Source organism: Sebastes umbrosus, chromosome 5 (genome assembly GCF_015220745.1).
Source record: "Sebastes umbrosus isolate fSebUmb1 chromosome 5, fSebUmb1.pri, whole genome shotgun sequence".
In the NCBI taxonomy this organism is placed as follows: Eukaryota; Metazoa; Chordata; class Actinopteri; order Perciformes; family Sebastidae; genus Sebastes; species Sebastes umbrosus.
Window position 1 is genome coordinate 1,475,982 of NC_051273.1, and position 22,676 is coordinate 1,498,657.

At 39.6% G+C, this 22,676-nt stretch overlaps 1 protein-coding gene across 3 annotated transcripts; it reads right to left on the reverse strand.

Moving 5' to 3' along the window:
• Positions 1–7,117: 7,117 nt before the first annotated feature.
• LOC119488137 (retinoic acid-induced protein 2-like) lies at positions 7,118–18,619 on the reverse strand. 3 transcript variants are annotated; one of them, XM_037769475.1, is made up of 3 exons: positions 18,318–18,619; positions 12,327–12,333; positions 7,118–9,395 (listed from the first exon to the last, which is right to left on the reverse strand). In XM_037769475.1, the coding sequence occupies exon 3, from the start codon at positions 9,321–9,323 to the stop codon at positions 7,755–7,757; it is 1,569 nt and encodes a 522-aa protein (XP_037625403.1). In that variant the 5' UTR covers positions 9,324–9,395; positions 12,327–12,333; positions 18,318–18,619; the 3' UTR covers positions 7,118–7,754. The 3 variants fall into 3 exon arrangements, with proteins under 3 accessions (XP_037625403.1, XP_037625402.1, XP_037625404.1); XM_037769474.1 differs by lacking the exon at positions 12,327–12,333; XM_037769476.1 differs by lacking the exons at positions 12,327–12,333; positions 18,318–18,619 and adding an exon at positions 16,352–16,415.
• Positions 18,620–22,676: the final 4,057 nt, after the last annotated feature.

Genomic DNA, 22,676 nt, shown 5'->3' on the forward strand with positions numbered 1-22,676 from the left:
TCTGTGTAGAAACCACAGACTGTCTCTGGTAGAAACTACAACGTCGCTGCCGTATTTATGCCTAGATGACGTTATGTTAGGTGACGATGGAGCAGCTACAATGTTAGCAAGTCTGGCACTGATCCATCCAAACTCCATTCAGGAAACAAGCATTTTAAAAGTTGTCTGCTTGTCGTCATGGTAACAGACCTGACAAAAGCATGAATTCAGACTTTTTACAGATCTGCATTATTATGTAGTTATTTCAGCATCATTTTGATCTGTTTATTGCAATTAAATCTGAGCACAATCTGTTTATTTTGGGTTCATACCGCAGTAGTGACGTGTGTCTTGCTAGATACAGTCAGTGCAATGTCACTGTGTGTGAATACAGCTCGCCGCCGGGTGACGTTATGAACCCAGACACGACGGCGTTTGGTTTTCTGACATATCTGGGACTTCCACAACATGAACAAAGCAGCAACAGTGGTTATTTCGTCCATGGTTGATGGAGGAAATGGAGGAAAGAAAAGCTAGCGGCGGTCCAAATCATGCGAGTAAAGCAAGGCGAAAAATTTGCTTCGCTCTTCGGTGTGAACGCAACATTAGCGAGCCCTACGTTGCCTCTCACTGGTCTCCACGCAGTTCTTCTCAATGTCAAACCGTTTGCATCCCAAACATCTTATAAGTTAAGGGTTTATCAATTTCAATGGTTGTTCAGAAACACATTTCTAAGGGCTTTCTTTGTTTAGTTTTAATATTGTTTATCATAATCATGTAAGCTCGCCGGTCCGCCGGCGGCCTCAGTGTTGTCACTCTTGACCGTTACAATCACTGTTAGCAATGAAGACAGATGTGTACAGTTTTATGGGTTTAACCATGAATATCAGCGACAGAATGTACATTTTGTAGAAACGTAATATTTTAAGGAAATCATTTACATGAGTTAGAAATGTGAAGATAAAGGGGATGTGGATTCCATTCTGCTTTTTAATACTTATTAACACAGCGCTTTTAGTTGAAATACTCCAGTAAGTAATAGACTCTGCCTTGCTTTACCTATACGACATTTCTCAGGTTTATGTGGTCTTTGTTAGTACGAGCTTTTGTAGCATACTGTTTATAATATACGTAACAGAATTTTGCTGTTATTCCCTTCCTGGATTTAAAACGACTTTGTGCCATATGATATTCAACACAGGACAGAAGTGCTGTTGATTTCCCTCTCCTGCATCTTCTTCAAACTACTTGAAAAATATGTGTTGCAAAAAGTCACTTGTCCATTTTATGTCACACCAGATAAACAATATGTGTTTATGACGTTGTGTATTTCCTTTTTATAAACCTACCAAAAACAAAACCATGTGCGTGTGTCGTTACTGACTACAACTCATCATTTAGACCGAGGAGGCTTTTTCACAGAATTATTTTATTTTAATTCTCCAGTATATCTGACAAAAGCATGTGATTGATTGGCTGATTTAGAAAATTCATTCAGTTGTATAATTCATATAAAAGAAGAGCTTTGCACAGTAAGAACTACGGTAGAGTCTATGGAGTTATAGGAGGGCCATACAAAAGAATACATCTGTAAAAGAATAAGAAAATAAATATGGAAATATAAAGACAAATAAATAATAAATGTGGAAATATGTAGATGAATAAATAAAAGAATAAATAGGTAAATAAATAAATAAATGTGGAAATATCAAGACAAATATAATAACTGCCATAAAATGATATATTATTATTTTCCACTTTCACAGAGTAAAATCGTTTAACCAACAGTCATGATCATAACTACCATATATTAATTCATTTTCAGAATTTTAACCATTTAAATGCCAGTTTGTTTACATAATGCTGCTGTTGTTTTTTTATGAAAAAAAATTATATATTTTTCTGTATACTAAATTCTAGGGGGCTTTTTATTTTTTTACAGTCTGGGATATGTCAATGATTAGAAACAAAATAGATTTGTATGCTTTTTTATTTGTTAAGCAGTGTCAGATTTTTTTTAAACCCCTACTTGTTACCTTAGAGGACAACAATGTCCCTACTAAAACTGCTATTAAAAATATTTAATATTAATATTATTTCGATGAGTTTAGTTTTTTTCACCAACTTCAGTCCTGATCATAACTAACAAATATTAATTCATTTTCAGAATTTTAACGCCTTAAATGCCAGTTTGTTTACATAATGCCAATGTTGTTTTTATGAATATAGATAGATAGATAGATAGATAGATACTGTATAATAAATGCTAGGGGGATTTTTTATTTTATTTTTTTCAGTCTGGGATATGTAAATGAATAGCAACAACATTGATTTTGATGTTTTTATTTGTTGTGCATTGTCTGATTAAAAAAAACTCTTTATGTTCGAATCTCCTGCTGAATGAGGTGAGGTGTATCTGGGCTTACCTGCTGCACTAATGTCCATCGCTCCACCAGCTGCTCCATTAACAGTTCATTAGTTAAACTTTAAATAAAACTAGTCGGTCCTTCATGTCTCCATCACCTCACAAACATTTCCTCTCTCACCTGTTCTCATCACTCAGCCACGCCCCCTTTCACACTTCCGGCTTTGTGAGGAGGAAGCCCCGCCCCCTTTTAATACACCTCCGCTAAGCCCCTCCCCCCTTGGTTACTGTTGCTAGGCCTGTCAAGCTTTCACACCCATCATGTCAATGATATCACTGAGAGATACTCTAAAGGAAATAATGGCAGATTTATGGAATAATCGTTCTGAAATATTAAAGAGAAGTACACAGAAATTATTTAATTACAATATGCATCTGAGAGCTACATTCATAATATAATTTGTCAGCGGAGTATTGTGACTGAAGAGGACATTAAATTAATAAATAAATACGTCATTAAATGTAACAAAATATTATTAAAATAAATGTAGCCATTAATTAATTGATAAAATGTGATATTAATTGATATTTGTTTTAATTTTTTTTAATTCTCATTTATTTTCTTTCTTTGTCATTCTGTGTAGTAATTCCCTTATTTATTTACTCTTGTTTAATTTTCCCCTTTATTTATTCATGTATTTATTTTGATTAATTTTTAAATTAATGTATTTATTTTAGCATTTACTTATTTTTTTATTTTTAAATGTATGTATTTGTTTATGTATTTATGCATTTATTTATTTATGCACGATTTTCCCTTTGCATTTCACCCCTTATTTATTTCCCCAAACTTATTTATTTCTGTATTCTTTTCTTTATATATTTATTTTTACATTTCTTTTCAGCTGCAAAATAAATTAATAAATAAATACAGTAAATTAATAAATAAATAAATAAATAAATATGCCATTGAAAGCAGCAAAAATAATATTAAAAATAAATGTAGCCATTAATAATTAATAAAATGTGACAAATTGATATTTCTGTAGTAATTTGCTTTTTTATTTATTTACCTCTGTATTAATTTTATGAAATTGATTTTATGATTTTTTAAATGTATTTATTTATTTTAGCATTTATTAAAAAAATAAGTGTGAAAATAAATAAAAAATAAATAAATACATTTATTTATTTAAATACATAAATGGAAAATTAAACAAGAATAAATAAATAAGGGAATTAATGCAAAGGCAAATAAATAAAAAAGCAAATTAAAACCGAAATATCAATTTATGTCACAATTTATCAACTAATGACTATTTATTTTTAATATTATTTTTGCTACTTATAATGACATATTGATTTATTTATCAAGTCATTTATTTATTTATTTTTGATTTTGGCAGGTTCTTTTGGCAGATTTGAGATAAAAAAAAAAAAGATAAAACTGTTGTTAATGAAAAGGCAGAGACACAAAGTCAGACCTCAGAGATTTTAGTTCACTTCCATATAAAAAGCACACACACTGTACAGTAAGCAAACATTTAACTGCCAGCACGTTTCAACTGGCGTTTCTTCACCGACATCTCGATCAAAATAACGAAGCAAAACGTGCTTCAGGAGGCCGACAGTCACAAAGGAAGCAGTTATTTAATATATCCAGTCACACACTGCGTCTCCTAACTGACCCTCCAGTAAATATATATATACAGGTTGTATAAATAACAGTTGTACAAAGAATAAATTAAATCCTGTACAACCAATGAGCGCTCTGTTGACATGAGTTAAAGGAACAGCTGCTAAAATACATCAATATAAATAAAGAACAGGTACTTTTCATCCGTCCGTTGTTGTCGCTGTAATTCACAGATTTCATAGACGCTCTGACCGCAGATCAGTCGGTAGGACACCCTGTAACGTTTTTAAAACTAACCTATGACAAAGTGCACTCAATTAGGATAAATAAACTGACACACAACAGTACTCTCACATTCAGATCCTTATCATGGGACAGAAAGAATACCATGCTCCACAAAACAATAAAAAAAAGACACCAAACCACCTGGAACTAACGCGTCTTCTCACCAATGCTGATTCTAATAACACACTTAACACGTACACCAACCGGATTTACTCTCGCCGAAGCCTTTAATCTCCCTCAACTTCACATTGGTGAGATCTATATTAACCCCCTGATACCTGCGGGATCGGACTGACTTTACGGTCTTTCAGAGGCATGTTTTAGGTTTAGAGCTAAAGGTCCAGATATCATATGAAACTATAAAACCTAATGAATCCATCGGTACCAACCATGTCATGTTAGCTTGTCATGAAGGAGGTTAAATAACGCTCCAAAGTTGGGCTAAATTTTGGCGAGGAAAAACTGGCATTTTCAAAGGGATCCCTTGACCTCTGACCTCCAGATCAGTGAATGTAAATGGTTTCTATGGGTACCCACGAGTCTCCCCTTTACAGACATGCCCACTTTATGATAATCACATGCAGTATAAATGTGTTATTTTCTCCTATTCCAAAATGGTGTTATTTAAATATTTCTGCATACTGGGGTCCCTAAACAGTCTTAGAATTACATAAATTGGGTCTCACTGTAAAGCTGAGACTCTTGTGGATCCAATGACCTGTGGTGACCTCTAGGATAATCACAGCCTCATGAAACGTTACAGCCACAAACTAGAGACCTAGAGCATTCAGAGGATGGATGCATCAAACTAGAGACCTAGAGCATTCAGAGGATGGATGGATCAGACTAGAGACCTAGAGCATTCAGAGGATGGATGGATCAAACTAGAGACCTAGAGCATTCAGAGGATGGATGGATCAAACTAGAGACCTAGAGCATTCAGAGGATGGATGGATACGACTAGAGACCTAGAGCATTCAGAGGATGGATGGATCAAACTAGAGACCTAGAGCATTCAGAGGATGGATGGATCAAACTAGAGACCTAGAGCATTCAGAGGATGGATGGATCAAACTAGAGACCTAGAGCATTCAGAGGATGGATGGATCAAACTAGAGACCTAGAGCATTCAGAGGATGGATGGATACGACTAGAGACCTAGAGCATTCAGAGGATGGATGGATCAAACTAGAGACCTAGAGCATTCAGAGGATGGATGGATACGACTAGAGACCTAGAGCATTCAGAGGATGGATGGATCAAACTAGAGACCTAGAGCATTCAGAGGATGGATGGATACGACTAGAGACCTAGAGCATTCCAATCGCCATCCAATCGCCAAAAAAAATGCCAATTCTTGCAGAAATCTCCAAAATGTCAAAAGTTTTTGATCCCAAATCACAGCATGTCTTTTTCTATGGTGTTCCTCAAAGTCTTGGTGTCTTAATGTGGTATTTTGGAGGGATTATTGATCATTTTGATCAACTCTCCAGTGGTAAAAAAATGGTTAAATTTAGCACTAAATCTGCTGCAACAACTTATGAGACATAATAGAGCATGGGGATGGACATCAAATACTTCCATCATATATTTCTAAGCTCTTATTCTGAAAGCTCTTGGAGACAGCAGGGGGCTCTAGTGTTTCTAGTGTTTCTAGTGTTTTCTCAGCTTGAAATCAAGAAGGTCTAATTCAGCAGCCAGCAACAGAAATAGCTCTTTTCCAGAAATACTTTCCTCATATATATATATATATATATATATATTTGGACAGGCCCGTAGAAAGTTCTGTTTCAATGTGAAGACAATTAAGACGTCCCCTTTTTTCCCTGCCGTCAAACAGAACAAGAACGTATTTAGTCACGACCGGCGTCCGTTGCCAACATTTCATCTTAATGAAATTGTGGCTCCGGCGTTGCCAAGTCACTATTAGTCTGTCATGCTAAAACCCCCCGACCAATCAGAGGAGAATGAACCGCTCCAGTGAGCCGCTGATGAAGACGATGGGACGATGTTTTAACAGTCTCAGAGTCACGTCCTGCCAGTACTCGCTGCTCCGTTCAGGGCTTCAGTGCACTTAAAGAAAAATTACACATGGAAACAAACCATGATCCCAAAAAGAGAAATGGAACCCATGTGTCTCTGCTGTAATTATAAAGTAAAAAAAAAAAAACGTTCCTCAACGTCTCTGATTTATAAAGACAATCTCCAAAACCACACGGAGAGTCCATTAAAGGGACAGTTCACATGTTTCTCAATGTAGTTGTATGAGCTACTTCTCCACAGTCAGTGCAACGCCACTAATTTCTTTAACTCAACCTGCGTTTTTTAGGTTGTAGCGGCTCAGTTTTAAAGTTAGAGTGAAGATACTAGTATCATATGAAACTATAAAACCTGATGAATCCATCGGTACCAACCATGTCATACTAGCTTGTAGTGAAGGAGGTTAAATAACGCTCCAAACTTGCACAACATTTTTGGCGAGGAAAAACTGGCATGTCCATTTTCAAAGGGGTCCCTTGACCTCTGACCTCCAGATCAGTGAATGTAAATGGGTTCTATGGGTACCCACAAGTCTCCCCTTTACAGACATGCCCACTTTATGATCATCACATGCAGTTTGGGGCAAGTCATAGTCAAGTCAGCACACTGACACACTGACAGCTGTTGTTGCCTGTTGGGCTGCAGTTTGACATGTTATGATTTCAGCATATAGTTTTATGCTAAATGCAGTACCTGTGAGGGTTTCTGGACAATATCTGACATTGTTTTGTGACAAATTGTGCAACAGACGGAGGCACACTTTAGCAACAGTATGTGACGAACCGGGCTTTCAACTAACTCCAATGTAAACCCACCCGTGGCGTAATTAAAGGTCCCATATCGCCGAGGGGCGCTGACTAAGCGGCGGTATTTGACGAGTTGGGAGTGAGAACGTGTTGTTTTCTTCTCCCTGACGCTTGGCCATTGTCCTATCAGCTCTTTGGTTGTTTTAAATTTGCACTTTTCTACAGTTTAGTTGATGATATGCTGAGATATAGGACAACTGTATATTAAAAATAAAAAAGTTGGGACCTCCAGGTTGTGAACCGGTGGTCTAAAATATGTTTTGTCTCCAAACTGGAGGCGTGCCGACCGTCATCTACTGTAGGTAATAAATACACTGACTCTGGATAAACACCTCATACAACCTCACTGAGAAACATCCAAACTGTCCCTTTAAGCTGCCGTACACACAAACACGTCTGCTTTAGTGTAACGCCGTAGAGTAGTGCATCACAGAAAGTCAGAGAACTCCCCTGGAGAGCGTTTGTGTCTCACTGTCGGACATTCATGAGCCTCAGGTTCTGCAACATTTGGAGCCAAACTCTGATTGGACATGTAAGTGTATGAGTTTGATTACAGAACATGTGTTTTATGTTACGCGCTCCGGAGGGATCACAAAGAGCAATTAATCCCCCCCCCCCGCCCGGCGCCCTCCGCTGAGCATGTTCACTTCCTGGGGAGCAGCGCTGCGAGTCTCTGCTTCTTCATGGGAAGGAAGTGGATCTCCTGCGAGCTGACCTTCTTCAGCTTGATCGCTCTGCTCTTCGGGACCTTTTTATGTGGGTTGTTGGGGTCGTGCTGCTCGCCGCGGGACGCCGACGGCACTCCGTAGAGCTGCTGCAGAGATGCCGCCTGGCTGCCGTCCCGCTTGATGGAAAAGTTCTTGGTGGAGACTCCCGAGAGGCCTTTAATCTTCCCGCAGAGGATGGCGGGGATGGCGTCCTTCACCGAGACGATGACCTTGGCCGTCTGCGAGGTGCTGACGATCTCCAGGTTTCCGGCTCCGCTCAGAGTCGCCTGCTGGCTCAGAGAGCTGGACCCGCCGGCGCTGCTGTCCACCACCCACTTGTGCTGCCGGCTGAACTCCAGCGACGCCAGACTGCCCAGCAGTTTGGAGTCTAAACTCTGAGTGCATCCGACGCCCAGAGACAAAGACGCAGCGCCGGTATCTAAAGCTACGTCTCTGTCCGACGGACACTTTTTCCTCACGGCAGGCACCGACAGGTCGAGCACGCTGTCCTGCTGAGGACTCGGGTATTCCTGTTTTAGTTCAACAGGACACGCTCTGACAGAAAGGTCCAGAGCCTGTCCGTCATCGACAGGAAGCGAGGACGAAGGGGACGCATTTTGCGGCGGCATGCATCTGCGTGAAGACAACGAAGGAGAGGTAGTATCTTTAGAGGAAGTCTGAGTGCTTGTACTCACAGTGCAAACTGGTTTTGGCATGTTCCCCTTCGAGTCCTCGGACTGAGGGACGGGAATGGGGACGGGAAGGGGGACGGGCAGAGGCACTGGCAGCGGGATGATGACCGGGTAGGGGACTAGAAGCGTGGCCGGAGGGACTAGCGGCGCCAGAGGGGAGGCGTAGGGAGGTGTGAGGGGAGGAAGTGGGAAGAAGGGAGAGCCTGGCGACTGACAGGTCGACGAACCCGCCTGGGACGGGAAGAGATCCTGCAAGATGGCCGCAAACGCCGGATTCTGCAGGAGAGAGAGCAGGTTGGCGTCCTGCGTCTGTCCGGCTGACTTCTGGTCGACGGCTTGCGGTAAACCAAACGTCAGAGGATTCGTACACAGCACGTTGTTCTGGAGCTGAGCGGTCTGAGGGATCACAGAGGGGCTCATGTGCTGGAGCATCTGCTGGTCCAAGACCAGGGGGAGCGAGACCGGGCTCTGGCTCGTTATCAAGTACGGCGCCGCCCCCATTTGGCTGAGCTGAGACCCGGCCGCTCCGGCCATCTGGAGGTGGATGGGCAGCATCAGCGGGCTGTCTCCCAGGCACACAGGGTGCAGCATCGTCGTGGCCACTTTCAGCGCCACGCCTCCTGGAGATTCAACAGCGGGACTCACAACCGGTGGTGCTTTAGGTCCTAGTCCTGTCGCGCCGCTGCCGCAGGAATCAGCAGGATTCACTCCGTCCTCCACTTTCCTCTGGGTTCCTCCTCCTCCTCCTCCCACGTCGGCGCTGCCCACATCAGTCTGGGACGGAGTCCCGGTCACGTTGTCGCTGCTCTCCATAGTTCAGTCTGAGGAGTCAAATCTTCATCCAGTGCTAGTGACAAGTCTCATCCATTATTCCTCTCAGCAGCCCTGAAACACAGGAAACACAATGTTTAAAGCCCGCCTCCAGGCAGTTTTACTTCCTGTTTTTTGGTTAATGTTCTTTCTCAAACAGAGAATGGGGGTCGTGGTTACTAGTCAGACATAATTCGTTACCATGGCAACCAGACTGCATCGTTTGTTTTGGCGACGGAACGGATATGACGTCACGTTACTCAGACTACAACAATAAACTTCCTTCTACCTCCACATAGGCTCAGATGAAGCAAATATATTGATTCTGGCATTAAAACATCTATTTGAAAATTGTAAAAAATAAAACGCATACTGTAGGTGAATCTATTTTTTTTTTCCCACCCCTGCTAGTAGCTCACCGTCACTGAAGGAAAATCTCTCCCACTGTGGCTTACTGTACATCTCAGCCCACAAATAACCATCATAAATCATCATGAATCATCACAGAGGCTCCCAGTAGGAGCAGAGACGTTGTGAATTATATAACACAGGAAATTGAGATTGGGACGACTGAGGCGGTCGGTTGGTCCCAACTACAACAACAGCTGGTAATAATCACATAAAAGGTAATCAACAGAGACTGGTCCAACATCAAGGTAATGAGTGTATATATATATATGTATATATAACTATGTTGTGCTATTTTATTTGTATTTTTTTTAATCCTGTTTCATTATTACTTATCACTAAATCAAGTCCTTATCTTGTTATATATTTTTTCCTTTCTTGAGGCAATATCGGTAGAAATCATCAAAGATATCAAATTTAATCACCTAAAAACTAAGAAAAAACACTATTCACTAAAATCAAACTAGAACTGAAAGGATTAGTCAATTAATCATTCAGTCAAAAGAAAATGAAAAGGCGACTACAGCTGCAACAATTAATCCATTAGTTGTCAACTATTAAAGGGACTATTTGTAACTTTCAGAAATGCTGCTTAACAGCGACACCTGTGGCCGTGAAATCAACGAAAGTCAGCATCGGGCTCGCGCTTGCTCGCTCTAAATATACCTGAACGAGCGTCGCTCAAAACAGTGATGCGACACACGTCAGCTAAAAGCACAACATCACTCTATATTTCAGCTGCTTGGCAGTAATGTTAGCTGACCAGACCAAGGTCTCTCCATGAACATGATTTAGATCTGATCCTAGTGTTGGCTTTTCCTGCCTCAGTGCAGGCTGAGGTAGTGGGGCTCTGCAGCATGTCTCCCTGCTCTCTCCGCCCGCAGCCGGAGCAGGGAGACACCGGCACCCGGTCGGTAACGAGACTACAACGTGTCTCTCTGCAGAGCTCCGTCACTTCAGAAGACACGGGAAACCTCTGTTGGTCTGGAGGAGCTGCAGCAGTTATTTCTGCACAAACGTCCACTGAACATTCACTAGATATTCTCAGAGCTAAACTAACTCTTCTGCAGTGTGGAGTGAGCGCGCGTTCACGTCTAGAGGTGGAGCGAGCTGAGCGAGGGTCGGGACACATGCGCGCTCGCATATGCGCGCTCGCGTGTGGCCGTGTCTTCTGAAGTGACGGGGCTCCGCAGAGAGAAAACTTGTTGTCTCGTTAGCGACCGGGTGCCGGTGTCTTCCTGCTCACTCCGGCTGCGGGCGGAGGCGACAACCCTGCTGCCTTAGCCTGCGCTGAAGCAGGAAAAGCAAACACTAGGATCAGCATTGATTCATGGAGAGACCTTGGTCTGGTCAGCTAACATTACTGCCAAGCAGCTGAAATATAGAGTGATATGGTGCTTTTAGCTGACGTGTGTCTCCTCACTGTGTTGAGCGATGCTCGTTCATGTCTATGTAGAGCGAGCACAAGTGCGAGCAACAGGACGCTGACTTTAGTTGACTTAACGGCCACAGGTGAAGCTGTTAACAAGCATTTCTGAAAGGTACAAACAGTCCCTTTAATGTCTGTTAACGGTTAAACAGTTAATTATTAACATCCCTAATTCCAAGGAGTTTGGTCTCCTGGACTTGGTCAATAGACAAATTCTTTCTACTAAGAGCGTGTTTTGAACCAAATACAATGCTAAGTGTCTTAGAAACATTCAGGACCAATTTATTTGTCCTTACCCGTTCATACAGGACCCTCTGAGCTACAATATCTACATAGAAAACAACCTTTTACTGGAGTAAAGTATCCAGTTAATAATTGATCCATCACCCCAGGACAGGACAGCAGCATCCTCGGTAGTTCTCATGCTTCTTCCTCAGCCTTACTGTGTGTTCACTACATGACACTTCCACACAACACATGTCCCTCCTGCTCTGGCTGTCAGCCCCTCATCCATCTGTAGTGATCAGACATCCCTCGGGTGACCCGGAGACACAATGCATCCGATGTCAGCGAGGTCAATTATTCATAGTGAGGGGGAGCAGCGGGGACAATATGTTCACCTCTCTTTAATGCAGCAACAACAACAACGTATCCCAGACCTTTTAAATTAAAATCGTTTATTAAATGCACACATGCACTTCCAATCTTCTAGCCAAAGCGTGACACTTTTTTCTTTCTCTTCATGTGGTGTCGGGTTGCTCCGTCCCCCCCCCCCCAGGCTGCTGTTATATTGTTCTGTAGCATAGATGAGACTTTGTAACTTGGCTCTGATGGATTACACGGAGGATTCTAACGGCCAGACGGTCGGTAGATAACTCCGTCGCTGTTTCACACATGGGAAAGGTCTGGGAAGTGTGTGTGTGTGTGTGTGTGTGTGTGCACTGCGGGAATACAAAGACACACTTAAACAACACACACTAAAGAGCCCAATAAAACAAGCTTTGTGCTTTTATAGCTTCAGGCTTCTGTGTTTGGTCCCGACGCAGTCTGGAGCTGGTGGGCATTTAATGAATATATATAAAGGGATAGTTGTAATCAGTGGGGTTACATGAGGTACTTCTCCATACAGTCAGTGTATTACTACAGTAGGGCTTGGACGATACACCGACCTACCGATACGATTCCATATGTATTGCGATTTTTAAGATGTATTTTGTATATACAGTTCCCTTTGTTAACACCTTATTTTGAAAAGCGGACGTAGTCCCACGTGTCTACTTCCTCTAACTTCTCCATAAACGTCAGTATCTGGGTGCTCTACAATTGTAGCGTCGGCCCATTTGACCACGGACACGAGAGCGACGACCGTGATACGATAACGTTTCCTGCTAACTTTTTCTGACTTTTTTTTTTTTTTACATTTTTCCGCCTTTTTTTCGGATATATTTCAGACATTTTTCAGATTTTTATGCAGACATATGCCAGCCTTTTTTCGGACATATTTCTGAATTTTCTGGACATTTTTTGGACCATATTTCGGACATACTTTGGCATTTTTTTCGGCCTTTTTTCTAATTTATTTTGGCCTTTTTTTTAGAAGTTAGCATGCAGCTTTAGCCATGATGTCTAGCTCTGCTTTTCCTGTCAATGTTTGAAAACCAAAGTATTTCCATCCTTTACTGGATGTGTAGTGTTTACCACGCTGGATTTAACATGGGAGGGTGCAGGTCGTATCCACGCTGACCCTCCAACGTTTTACACTTTCTGAGGTTTGTTTTGGTTGACGGATACGGAACGGATATGACGTCACGTTACTCAGACTACCACAATAAACTGTCTGCATACATGAGCAAAACTCTTCCAGTAGATTTTCCTCTCAATATTCTTCTTTTTTATTTCTCTTTCTTCAAGAACAAATATGGTAAATTGGATCTAATGTTCTAAAGTTATTCTATTTTTAAAAAATAAATAAATACATTTAAAAATTAATAAAAAATAAAAAGGGAAAATTAAACAGAAGAGTAAATATAATGTAAATAATGAATACAAAGATAAATAAATAAAGATGCAAATTAAAACAGAAACATCAATTTATGTCAAATTTTATCAATTAATGGCTACATTTATTTTTAATATTATTTCTGCTACATTTAAAAATAAATATAAAATAAATAAAAATAAATGCAAAAATAAATAAATTAAATGTACATGCAAAAATAAATTAATAAATAAAAAACATATGAAAAAGAAATAAAAAAAATTAATAAAACATAAAAAGGAAAATCAAACAGAAAAGTAAAGAAATAAAAAAAATTAACACGAATATAAATAAGGCAAAACTCTTCCAGTAGATTTTCCTCTCAATATCCTTCTTTTTTATTCCTCTTTCTTCAAGACCAAATATGGTAAATTGGATCTAATGATCTAATTTAGGAACCTTAACAGGAAGTTATTCTATTTTTCCACTGTTTTGCTGCGATGGGTCTAAATGCTTTCCAGGAAGTTTGAGACAAGACATTTCCTGTTTGATGAGACGGTCATGAGGTCCGTGACACGATGAAGCCTGAAAGAAGTCTTTCTTATTTTAAAGCTCCCTGACTGACAGACTCTGATGGTTTGGTCCGATTGTGCACAGATAATAAACTGAAGTTAACTTAGCGGTCAGGGTGAAATAACTTCTCCTGTTCTATGAGAAGAAATAAAAATAATGTTGGTGGGTATAGCTTTGGATCAGGTGATGTTAATCAGCAGCAGGGTGACATGCTGTTGGTCTCACCGCTCCGCCCTCTGCTCACTGGAATCATGTGAGAACACAGAAGGAAGTTTAACCAGCGACGTCTAGACTGAGCCAAAGTACACAGAGACCACGGTCATCTTTGTTTTATTTCCCGTAACATTATCTGACTGAATGACTTTGCTTTGTCTCTGTGTTATCACAGACAGGGAAGGTCAAAGAAAGACGTCACGTACGAATCAATAAACTACTCTTTGATTCCACCAGTCAGCTCAATCTACGTCTTTAGTCGTCCATCTTTACTGAATCAGTTAAAGTGGACTTAAATAACCCAACCCTGTGGTCACAGATGAACTTGAACTAAATCTAAAGGCTAATTCATATTTTCCGCATCCGCATGTCTGTGCGCCGACTGCACACGCTCCAGTTTTGTTCCACACTGGAGAACGGAGTGCAGCTAGCTGGCTGGCATATCTAGCCGGCTAGTTTATCGATGCATTCTCACCCCATGACACATTTCGAGTGTCAGTCCTCTCATTTGCATAATGAGGCAGAAATGCATTAAAGAAATGTATAAAGAAAATAATACAGAAATAAACAAGGGATAAAATGCAAAGGGAAAATCATGCATAAATAAATAAATAGATAAATAACTAAATAAATAAATTAATTTGAAAATAATATAAAATAAATATAAAATAAATGCAAAAATAAATAAAATATATATATGTAAAAATAAAAGAATAAAAAATGAATGCAAAAATAAAAAACACATAAAATATATATGTAAAAATAAAGGAATAAATAAAAAATAACTAAATATATATGCAAAAATAAATGAATAAATAAAAAATAGATACAAAAATAAATAAATAAATTTAAAAATTAATAAAAATAAATACATAAAGAAATTAATAGGAAAATTAAACAGAAGAGTAAATAAATAAGGGAACTAATATAAAGATAAATAAATAAATAAATAAAATTAAAACAGATATATCAATTTATGTACAATGTTATCAATTAATGAATTGTTACGTTTATTTCTAATATTATTTTGCTACATCTAATGACATTTATTTTTTTATCAAGTCATTTATTTATTTATACATTTATTTTTTTACTTTGAAGCAGGAAGGGGGTTCTTATTGCACACTTTGAAGTTATTGTTGTCGCATACGTGTGAAACACCAAACCAATACAGACCCTCAATTGTAGTTTGAATGGAACCGCGTGCACGACCAGTACAAACGTGGAAAATATGTCCGAAGTTAACGCCTCTTAAACAGCCCGATCAGACCGGTGTAAAGCTGTACTCAGGCATTAATTCAGAATATAGAGTCTGAGATATGTCAGAACATGAAACACAACCTCGTTTCCATAAATATCTCCCTAAATCCATCTTGTGAACAGAGTTCATCATTTCCACATGACGATAGAGTTTTCATTAAATATGAGCTAATGTAGGAAACATGCAACGTGAACAGAGACTGATACGAGCAGCAACACGTCGTCTGTTGGAGGTTTGTGTTCAGCAGCCAGTAACAGCTAAGTGAGTAAAGAAGAGACGGAACAGAGAGCCAGATGAAACCCCTCCCCTGTCCCCGTTACTCTAATGATTTCCACATTTCCTCTTTTTTCCTCCTCGCCTCATTGATGGAATGTCCTACTCCACTACAGTAAGTCAATAGCAGCCAGAAAACAACATTAAACTGCTCTGCAGAGCTCCTCTCTGTATGTCCTCGTCCTACGTCCTCTGGGTTTGATTTCAGACCATGACGGAGCGAAGCAGCGGGGAGGGATGGAGATGGAGATGGAGATGGAGATGGAGATGGAGATGGAGATGGATGGAGCACGGCTGATGATCTAGAGGTCATCGCCCTCAACACCCCTCCGCTCCAATAGCCAATTACATCTCATTAGACACATGGAGCCTCATGATGAGCTTCACATCCTCTCACTGATGAAGGCTGCTGCTCCCACATCATCAGAGCAGATCTCCTTTAATTCAGCTGGTCGTCCTCCTGCTAATCTCCTCAAGCTCTGCAGGGTACTATGTCAGCCTTATGCACAATCTGCATTTATATTTGTTCATATATTTATCTTTTTAATCACCTGATATTTGCAATACTTCCATTAGTACAAACTGTATTATAGTGACAGTTCTGATGGCTGCACCATCACGTCACCGCTGTGCTTTTATTATAAGAACTAGAGGTGATGAAGGCCGACTGTCGCGTCGCCTCACGTCTCCTTTCTCTTGGCCAAAAAGTTGCACTCGAACACAATTCGCAAAGAAGACAGCCGACGGCCAGTTAGCACGTACTGTACGTTCTGCTCCTACGTGAGAGGAAATAACTCTCTACACCAGCAGGCGGCGGAAGTCTGTATTCATCATTCAAAACGGGAAACAGGAAGACCGAGGACGGTGGATATACAAGCCGTTGATATGATACGTACATGAAACAAAGCGGCGTTGTCGCTGTGAAAATATCCGTGTGTGTTTTTCCTCTCGACTTTAGTCGTTGGTTTTCTTTCCTCACTTCTGTTTCTCTTCTCGTGCACTGATTGGTTTAAGCTGAACAGCCAATCAGAGTGATTTCTCTCACCGACGACGAGCTCCGCCGCCGATTCAACATGCTGAATCAGCCGAAAACCCTCAGACATGGGCAGACTAGAGCCGACGATCCGGGACACTCCGCAAAAACTACACTGACAGACGAGCTTCGCCGCCCATTCAACAAAATCTGGCTTCTATTCAACGGCTGTGAAGAAAGCAGGGAGGCTGTCATCATGTTTGCTGTCAAACTGAGCACACGTGGGTCAAGTGCAGGTTAACATTTCACCGTCTTTGCTGCGCTATACGCCCAACGGAGAAGTTACAAGCTCTGCAGATTTAGGAGGAATATGATGGAAATTACCAGAAAGAAAAGGAAGAACAGCTACAGCAAAGACTGTGGAACTACTTAGAAGTATTTCTAAGCTGGTGGAAGGAGATTCTCAGAGCTTTTTTGTGAAATTTGTCAGTTATTTTTCAATTTTACACGGAGGGGGGGAATACGACATGGAATGACACAGTTCATGTGAGGTTCAAAAAGAGACGTACTGATCTATGGATGCATTAAAGGTCCCATATTGTAAAAAGAGACAATTTTCATATATTATAAAGGAGGTTTAAGTTCTATATAAATACTGTGAAAGTATCGAAACGCTTAATCCACGAAGAAATACGTCAGGATTTCTATCCATTTGTGATGTCACAAATCTACAAATATATAAAGCATTACAAAGTTAAAAAACTGTGTAATGGTCTAAATATTGTATGTTTGTGACATCACAAATGGACAGAAATCTTAACGGCTTGCTTCAAACGCACAATATCTGAATACGGGCTGTGTGTATTTCTCCGTATATTGAGCGTTTTTGATAGTTTAACAGTATTTATATAGCACTTAAACCTGCTTTTTAATATAAAAAGACATGAAAATCTCACTTTTTTACAAAATGGGACCTTTAAAAGTTAGATAGACATTATAATATCAACATTGTAGATGACCTCTCAGCCTTGGTAACGTGTCCAACATTGTCCCACAAACATACTCTTTGTCCCACATTTGGTTTGTTGGGATCTGGTCACTCATTAGAGACCTTAGAAATGAAAATGTTTTCCTGCTCCATTATAATGTAAATAAGTCCATTATTAAGTGACAGATGAGGCTGTTCCTGCAGAAGATTAGAGAGATTCATACCAGAGATAAAATCCAGTTAATGCACATGTGATGGGACATTAATATCAGCACAGACAGCCTGCTGTACCAGGCCTGAGACACTCTGCTGGGTCATCTGAGGATGAATCTCATCTCATCACTATAGACATTGTTCTGTGTTTCCATCCTCCCTATGTATTATTATTATGATTATGATGATCCGGTCTCTGCTGGTTCTGCTGGTTCTGGTCTCCATGATGAAGAGCAGCAGGAGGCTGACGGTGACGGTGTGTTTGTGCGCGCGTCTCCACATCACACGGTGATAACGTGCAGGGTGAGAGCGCGTGACGCTCCGCTGCCATTAACCGGGCTGATAACCGAGAGACAGACAGGCAGAGAGACAGACAGAGAGACAGACAGACAGGCAGACCGGGTCCTCGTGCATCATATTAATATGTAACCGTCCCGTTAAACCGGAGGATGTTTAACGTTTAACGGCAGTGCATTATAATCTATCTGCGTAAAATCACCGAATAAAGACATGAAGACGCGTTGTAACGTTAAACCGGAGATAGAGCTGCTGGCTGCAGAAACCTCCCGTTCCTCACCGTGATAACGTTAACCCGGTTCAGTGTTTCAGCAGGAGAGGCTCGGTTCATCTGCTGTCCTTTAATGCTTCATTCTAATCCAGTTGATCAGTAACAGACTCGTTTACTCACCTACCGACCACCGAGCAGAGCACCGTCAGCAGCTCTCCGGTACAGCGGCTCCTCTCCGGTAGAACCCAGTCAGAGCCGTTAAAACGGTAAATTAATAGAATAAAACGCTTCTATTTATCTCCTCAGTGAGACCATCAGAGAGAGAGAGCACTCCACACTGAGGCTGCGCGCGCAGCTCCGTCAGAGAGTCATCCCTCCTCTTCATCCTCTTCCTCTTCTTCCTCCTCCTCCTCCTCTTCTTCCTCCTCCTCCTCCTCTCCCTCCTCCTCCTCCTCCTCCTCGTCCTCCTCCTCTTCCTCCTCCTCTTCTTCCCTCCTCATCCTACTCTTCATCTCTCCTCCTCCTCCTCTTCTCCTATTCCTCCTCTTCCTCCTCTTCTTCCTCCTCCTCCTCCCTCCTCTTCTCCTCCTCCCTTTCCTCCTCCTCCCTTTCCTCCTCCTCCCTTTCCTCCTCCTCCTCCTCCCTCCTCGTCTTCATCCCTCCTCCTCTCTCCTCCTCTTCCTCCTCCCTCCTCCTCCTCCTCCTCATCTTCCTCCTCCTCCTCTTCTTCTTCTCCTCCCTTCTCCACCTCCTCCTCTTCTTCCTCCCTTCCTCCTTCTCCTCCTCCCTCCTCTTCTTCCTCCTCTTCTTCCTCCTCTTCTTCTTCTTCCTCCTCCTTTTTATTTATTTATTTTATTGTAATTTATTTAGCTTTATTGTTGTTATATGAATAAAGTGTATTATTATTACTATTATGAGTATTATTATTATTAACAATGACAATAATAATAATAATAATAATAATAATAATAAATAGTAATAGTATTAGTAAAAAAAATCATCCATACTTATTTTTTCATTATTTTGCTTTTAATCCTGCTCCTTTGTTTAGCCAATAATACTAATCTGTACTAACAGAAGGCTAATTATTTTGCAAGTTACCATGACGACTGCGTTTGAATATATAAATATATGTTTATTTTTTTATTTAATTTTATTGCAATTTATTTATCTATATTGTTGTGAAGCACTTTGTAATTGTTAAGAAAAGTGCTATATAAATAAAGTTTATTATTATTATTATTATTATATATTTGCCTTGTTTGTACCTACTGTTTTTTGCCAAATATTATGTCTATATCCCATTATATTTTCTTATTTATTATTATCATTTGATTATAGTACATTTATTTGATTATTTTACACCAATAATAAAAAATAAATAAAACACCAATTAAAATAGTTTCAGGAAAAAATTATCCACACATTAATTTATTATTATTATTATTTTAACACATTTATTTTATTATTTCAACTATTACATTTATTTTAATTATTTTTTTTATTTTGGGAAACTACTGTTTACAACGGGAAAACACAGATAAGAGTTTTGAAAGAAAAAGATCCATGTAGTTGTTGCTAAAGAATGTGTGTTCTTGTCACATCAGTCTAAAATAAGACAGTAGAGATGATGCTTTATCTTACAGGTCTACATGTTCCAAAGAATTTGGTAGTTATAATAATTTGGGGACATGAATACAATATTTAATCGGTATACTTCTGAGTAATTAAATCCATCTAAACTGGGCCGTGGTTCCCAACCTGAGGGTCTAAAGTCCGAAGAAGTTGTGAGATTATTAACAGGACAGGAAAGCAGGAAATTAAACATAATCTCTATTTACAGACTCTCCTTAAATCTTCCATTCTTTCTTGTGAATTGCAGGATCATTTGGGTCACTGAGAATAAAGTAATATTGTAATGAAAAGAAGGTTGTATTAATGCACAGAGATACAATAACTCTTAGATATAATTTAGGAGCGCTAGATGAACAGTATTTTATTCTTTCATGTTAAGCAGATCTACTCTGGGCAGTCTCGCCCTGGTGAGCGTCTGATGACAGAAGCCGAGCAGAGTGGAGTTTTGGCAGCTGTGGATGAAAGTGTGGTAGTGACAGGCCCGGCTGAGCAGGATCCCCTGGGTCTGCGTATCAGTCCCAGCCAGCCGGGGGCTCTGCCGCGGGGCCCCGGAGCCCCGGGGCCCCGGGGCCCCTCATTGTTCCACGGGGAGGCTGTTTAATGCACCATAATGAGCCTCCAAGTATACCCTGGTGGCCTGGTGCAGGACTTTGGTGTGGTTACCTCCTCGGTGTTCCTCCCCCCACACCGGCTACACTCAGGATTACTCACACTGTGGAAGCTCAGACCAGGACCAGGACCATGTGTTGTACTTCCTAACCAGAGCTGGAACCATGAACACAGGTTTACACCTAAAGTATGGACAGATATCCCTTCAGGTGATCTCATAGATAATATATTAATATACTAATTCATCATGTGGATCAGCTCTGCACTGTTAAAATGAGTCACTACGACAAAATCAGAGGCTGAGTGATCCTAAATGTCCCCCGCTAGTCTCTTCGTATGGACTGGACACAGCAGGCACATACAATAGTAATTAGTGCTCATAAAAGAGTAAAAGACTCTCCAACGCCCCCCTGATGACACACAGCCCCCTCATTCACATAATGAGGCAGCATAAAGAAACGTAAAAAGAAAGGAATACAGAAATAAATAAGTTTGGGGAAATAAATAAGTGGTAAAATGCAAAGGGAAAATCGTGCATAAATAAATAAATAAATAAATAAATAAATACATTTAAAAATAAATAGAAAATAAATTAAAAACAAATGCAAAATAAATAAAAAATAAATGCAAAACTAACTTAATAAATAAATAAAAAAAATACAAATAAAAACATGAATAAATAAAAAGGAAAATTAAACAGAATAGTAAATAAATAAGGGAATAATGCAAAGATAAATAAATAAAGAAGCAAATTGAAACAGAAATAATTAAAAAAAATACTAAGAAATAAAACAATAAGAAATAGTATGTCTCAAAAGATCACAAAAGGTAAAAAAAAAAAGTATATATAAATATAATATATATATGTATATAAAATTAATAAATAAATATATATATATAAATAAAGTTTATTATTATTATTATTATTAATATTATTACTATTATTATTATTATTATTATTATTATCTTTTTTATTTGATCTTTTTTATCATTATATATAAAACTGCATTTTACAAATGGGGGGAAACACCAATAAATATTTTTTTCTTTTAAAAAAAAGAAGCAAATCAAAACATATCAATATATGTCACATTTAAAAAAAACAACTAATAATAAATAAAATAATAAAAAATACATAATATTAAACAACAACAGTATGTCTCAAAAGGTTAAAATAAATACACAAATGATCAATTTATTAATGGCTACATTTATTTTAATATTACTTTGCTACATTTTATTACATATTTATTTATCGAGTCATTTATTTATTTTCTATTTTGTCAGGTTCCGTCCTCCATATCCCTTCAGTAAAAAATAAAAATCACACCTCCCTCCCTCCCTCTCTTTTCTGACTTCCTCCCATCTGATCATTGTCATACAGTCCCTAACATCTGCAGCTGAGAAGCTGTGTGTTCTTCTGAAGGCCTTTAGTTCATGTTCATCACATTCAGACGATGATAAAAGTCATGTTTGCTTTGAAGGCCGGTACAACATCTACTGAGCTGTCGTCTTTAGAGCCAGAGGACAAACAGTGACTCAAAGCTGGACAACACAAAGACAAACAGTGAGAGAAAGACGTCCTCCATCAAAGCTGGTCGGACTGTTCCTGCTTTATTCTCAGTCTGGGAACATTACTATTATCATACATCCCAGATCTTTCTCTTGAGAACACCACTACTTCTCATCATGCCAAGTCATCCGGTCTCCAGGGTTAACGGAGGTCAAGGTTGACGGTCACGGTGAACCCTGATGGTTACCCGCCGCCAGACAGTCCACAGCTTTGTTTACCTTCTTTTTCTCCTTCACTTACAGTCTGAACTCAGCTGACGTGCACCGACGGAGAACAAGGTTGTTTTTGTCTGTTTGACATTATCCAGACTAACAAAGAGAACTCACTCTGACTGGAGCTGGAAAAGTGACACAACACATGCAGAGACGACGTGTTAGTAACTACAACAGTCTGTTATGAACCGAAGAGAGGAACCAGCTCAGACGTGTTAAATAAGATCTCAGCTGTTTTATTTCTCTGGTCAGGACACAAAGAGGTTCAATCTAAATTTACACCCAATTTGCATTAAATTACCCAGCATCCTCCTGTGGATTCAGCTGAGGAACTCCCTCTAGTGTTCATCTCAAATTAATAGCCACAAGGTGTTTATTTCACAGCCTGGTTAAAAACATACTATGTCTCTCTCCAGCTCTCTTACCTTAATACCAACCAGTATTATTGTCATTACTATTTTACTCTCACTCAACGTTACACTTAACTTCATTTTTTTCTTTTTTTTTTTC